General features: G+C 36.3%; 1 protein-coding gene across 1 annotated transcript; it reads right to left on the bottom strand.

Annotated features, from left to right (window-relative positions):
• Window positions 1-1,466: 1,466 nt before the first annotated feature.
• Window positions 1,467-4,324, bottom strand: LOC142606896 (uncharacterized). Its single transcript, XM_075778265.1, has 7 exons — window positions 4,157-4,324; window positions 3,309-3,356; window positions 3,146-3,192; window positions 2,422-2,488; window positions 2,295-2,338; window positions 1,917-1,974; window positions 1,467-1,807 (listed from the first exon to the last, which is right to left on the bottom strand). The coding sequence occupies exons 1-7, from the start codon at window positions 4,214-4,216 to the stop codon at window positions 1,757-1,759; spliced, it is 375 nt and encodes a 124-aa protein (XP_075634380.1). The 5' UTR covers window positions 4,217-4,324; the 3' UTR covers window positions 1,467-1,756.
• Window positions 4,325-4,983: the final 659 nt, after the last annotated feature.

The raw sequence follows: 4,983 nt of genomic DNA, 5'->3' as shown, positions 1-4,983 counted from the left end.
TCCCCTCCCATTGTTGTAACTATTGAATTTTTTTGAAGACAAACTTCCTATAATCAACTAATACTAATAACTACAATTGCCAGTGCTATAAGGTGCTTAACGCAGGACATCCATCCAAGATGTTGCTTTGGGATGCCATTGTTCTCTCTGTCTCTCGTGTTACTTAAGCCCTAATCACTCTTGTTTTAGTTAAGTGGGTGTATTAATTCTTAACTACTTCCGTAGATCCAATATATAATTATACAAGTGAAACAGTGAAAGATACACCTCGTATGTGAGATATTTTGCTAAAACTTATACAATGGGAAGTGAAGCAGCTTTTTTTTTTTTTCAAAAAATATTCAGGCCTCAGGGATGAGGTCTTCAGAGACTAGTCAAGACTATCTAATAAGTCCACCCCAGAATCCTCCCTTGTCATATTCCCAACCACAACTTGGGACATCTGGTTTAATGCGCATTTGTGTGGCCTAACTGCCTAAGCATCCTTCCCAAAGCATTTTAGAGTTATTTTTTCATATGATCCTATTTTCAGGTTAAACAAGAAATTTACATTGGTTGCAATCTTTGGGAAGCATGTGGTTTCCACTTGAGGCTTGGATTGGTATCTGCAATTTAATGCAGATCGTTTGTTATTTTACGCAGAACCACACACGGAATGCAGACCTTTGAAATGGCTGAAACTATAGGATTTCTAGTCTCAAGCTAAGAAAGTAGCATTTGGAGTGAGTTTGTGAGATCACAGAAATTGGCTACTTCTTGGAACCATGTGTAAAAATATAGAAAAGATTCAATCTTCCACACCAAAGGCTCTCAAGAATAATGGTTCGTTTAGATCAAGGGAGAGGGAGGAGTAGTAGTATAAAGTAGAGTATAATTGGCCTAAAATTAGCTTATTTTCAGCTAACTTTACTTCTCCCTCCCTCCTCAATCCAAACAGGCCCTAACATAGGCCTGCATTTATTCATGTTGAAGAACCCATTAAAGCTATCTACAGTGGTGGTTTCTGCTTCTGCTAGGAAGTAGGCCTAGGGTGTCGGGAAATTAGAAAGTTTCCATGAGAACTGATGCTATGTAGCTCAGAGAGAGGGGGGCAGATTATTTGAAGAGATGCCAACTTTGGGGCAGCATTTTCCTTCCCTACTAAGATGCTAGAGTTTGTAATGTGTCAACTACGAACCTACATGCAAATCAATCTAAGCTCGGTTTCAATGACCAAAGGGAAACCCATGCCGTAGGTAAACTAACCTTATTATTATTGTTTATTTATTCTTGATAAGATAAACCGAGCATGTTATTGAATAATCTGAGATGATGCTGTTCAAGCAGACTTGTGGTAGGTTCAGTCCCAACTTGGAATTAATGCCGACATGCTATACCTGTTCAATTATATAGAAGTATTGGACCATAGCAGCTGAGTTTGGTAGGAGTGCTTCCCCTGCCACAGGAGAGAGAGAGAGAGAGAGCTCTAAAAATCAACACTGAGCTTAGGGAGAAATGTGTTTCCCAAAGCAGTCCTTGTATTAAAGTAAGGTTTCAGATACAAATCATTAAGCAATAGTTGAACATTCATATCTAATGACATGTACCCCAGCGATAACTATTGAACTACCCATTTGCATTCAGGCCTATTTAAGTGAGTGTTAATATGCAACTAGAAAGTGACTATCTATCTGCAAATGCAGCAGGCTTGAGTCCTGGAGAATGAAACCAACATCTGAGGTCTTAAGCATATTGCTTTAAGTTCAGTTACATTACGTTACCAGAGGTGGTTCTCAATAACAGCAGAAACAACTCCCTTCAGTGTCTCCTGTATAACATAGTGGGATCATGAGTTATACTGTGTCATTTGTTCCAAAGATGAGGTGAATTTATTTATTTTTATAAAAATAGAAGATGTGAATATCTTTGAATAGTACCGCAGAATGGTCCTTGAGTCCAAGAGAGATCACCAATGATTTGGAGGAGCCTGAGATGCTGAACACACAACAGGAAAAATTAAATTATATGTGATTCAGGTAACAGATTCCATGGAAACAGGTATCCAGAACATACATTGCTATTATATTTGGATGTCTCACTTACGCCGATTGGCAATCTATTAATGCTAGTAATTCCTCTTTTAGACTTATATGTGAGAAGATGTATACCTTGTTATTAATATTCACATAAATGATTTTACTACTTCCAATAAAGTCTCCCAAAGAAAAATTGATTGCTAGCAAAATTTCAGCTCTGAGAAGCAAGGAACAAAAAATAGCTTAAAACTTTGTAAATATTTTGAACTGGAAATATACCTGATGTCTTGAATTAACTGACGAGCACATGCCAGCAGCATTGGCTGCATTTGTTGAAGTGGGTTGAAATCAGTATAAGTTAATTAACAGTTATCATACTAAGAGGCTAGAGCCCAAGCTAGCCTACCTCATCTCGTTTGCCAAATACTGCAGACACATTGAATGTTGGCTCAATTGACACCCCTTCCTCCTTCCTGGTGATGAAGAAAGATATATACATCTCAGAAGCTCCTCTCATTAGAATTATCATTTAATCGTTCAATGTGATTCTCACAACCAAGGATGAGATTACAATGTCACATTACTATGCAATCAATCTCTCACATTTTCAAATTGTCAAACTATAGGATTTATAAAAAAAAAAATTATTTCTTCCTCCTCTCAGCCCCGTTGACCTTAAATTCTCTTCTTCTTATCAAGTACTGGAATCAAATTTTCCCTCATTTTTTTTTCTCTCTCAAGATTTTGTTTTATTAAAAAAGCCACTTAACAAGATCATTCCTTCTACTCAATAAACATGAGAGAGAGTTTTTTGGATGAAAGTTATGCAAACCTCCCAGGTCAGCAAGCATGTACAAAAACATAGAATAACTAAATTGTGTCATCCATTCTAGGCTGACTGCAGGACAACATATGATATAATACATCACAGAACAGAACAGGAGTAAACAATAACAGGATTTTTATCATAAGCCACAAAGTTTCCATATGAACAAAGAATTGGACAAAGTGAGAAAGGAACTAATGTGCATAATTAGAGCAGTGTTGAACTGAAATATAATTTATGAAGCAGCAAAGAAATCCCACTTCACAGGATTGCTCCAGTAGTTCAATGAAAAGAATATGCAGACCTGGCATGGAGTATTGTCCCCATGGCTCCTATTTGAGTTGCAATCACCTAAAAGTTTTTCAAACATTAGAAATGCACACAAACATGAAGCCATCAACACCCCGTCGCCTATTGGAGGGCCGCCAATCAAAAAAAATCCAAATGACGAGGAACTTAGAACTTACAAGAAAATGATCATCATAACTACAAAGGACTACTTCTGTTTTGTTCCCCTGACAAGCAGAAACAAAATAAGCAACTGGGAAATAACACATTAATAGCAATAGTCAAGCAAATAAAACAAGGAATGTCGTACCAAAAAGGACCATGATTTCCATCGTGAAATAGATTGGGGTAGTTGAAACTAAAACACAACCATTTAGAGATCCTGACTTACTTGTGCACACTTTGTAAGACCTATAAAATTCAATGTCCCTACTTTGTCTCACATACTTAGCAGGTCTAACCTTTGCATTCAGGTACTTCATTGAAATGAAGCCTCACTTGATTCTTTTTCTCTCATCTAATAAAAATACATAATTATATCAAAGAGAAGGAAACTAGATGCCATAACATGTGGTATCAAACTTCTTAAATTTGAGTTGAGTCTTCAAAGTATGCAATCCACATAAATTTCAGAAAACAAAAAAAGCCAAATCAGAATTCTCCATTCAATTATTGTTAAAAATCACAAAAATTCTTACTCCAGCTGAGAAATTATTCCAAACATTTTTTTTAAAGCAAACTGTAATTCCAGAATTAAAAGCCTCACAAGCCCATCTTACAATCACTGACACCATTGACCCATTACTTCAAATCACCTAATCTTATCAGTAAAGTGATATTCAGAAGCAACTCAAAGTAAATTATGAAGGATACGAAGAACCCATTATTACCAAAATCACACAGAATAAAGTATTGGGATTTTACATTGAAGCATTGAATCAAACAGATGATGGGCAACATGGTTTGTTTTCAGTAAGGTTAGATAAAGAAATCCAATGAAAAAGCAAAAGTCGGAATCTTTTTTTACCTTAATATCCAGTGAGAGACTCTTGTAGGTGACAGGAAAGCGCGGGACTGAGCTATCCATAAGGAACTTTCTCTCTCTAGACAGAAGGAGAGAGAGAGAGAGATTTTGAGAAGAAAGACTCGGCCTTGCAAGTGAACTGGGACCAGTTTCAGAAGTCTTGGGCTGAAGTGGGCCACGTTGTTGAGCTATTCCGAGTAAATTTATGGCTCAGCCCAGCCCAGTCTCTCAGGAATCAGCCCACAAAAGTTGGCCCAGCCCAATTATTTAAGGTTTAGGTGGATCCGAAGTTATTTTATTTTGCCTAAACGCAAAAACACGCCTTAAGGTTTGAGTCAGTTGCAAAAAATTGTTTAAGGTTTCGGTTCTTCCATATAACACCTCCTTTGGAACTAATTTTCATTACCTTTATAGATGGAAAAATTATGTAGCAATCACGTGACCATATTAAAAAGACTCACCAACTAATTCATGCTACCATTCATGTAATGGTTCGCCTTAAGAGTTATTGAAATTAGTCCTAACAGTCAATTTGGCGGATATGAAAATCTCAAAGAGTTATCAGGAATAATTAAAACTCTAGGAATTGTTTTTACAACTAACCTAAACCCCAGTAGTATTTTGGCATTTAGGCCTTATTTTTTTAAAATAAAAATGTATAATTACAGTAAGATTTTATTAAGACCAGAAACAATTATACAAATTATCAAAAAAAGAAAAGAAAAGAAAGAGCAATTATAAAAATTGGAGAGAAAATAGTCCCACTAATAAAAGAGCTTAAGATAACTCCTGCATCCATGCATATGGAGATAGTCCCTCTCATAATGTGT

This window comes from Castanea sativa, chromosome 1 (genome assembly GCF_040712315.1).
Source record: "Castanea sativa cultivar Marrone di Chiusa Pesio chromosome 1, ASM4071231v1".
In the NCBI taxonomy this organism is placed as follows: Eukaryota; Viridiplantae; Streptophyta; class Magnoliopsida; order Fagales; family Fagaceae; genus Castanea; species Castanea sativa.
Note: the sequence above shows the minus strand (reverse complement) of the source record. Positions and strands in the feature narration are given on the sequence as shown.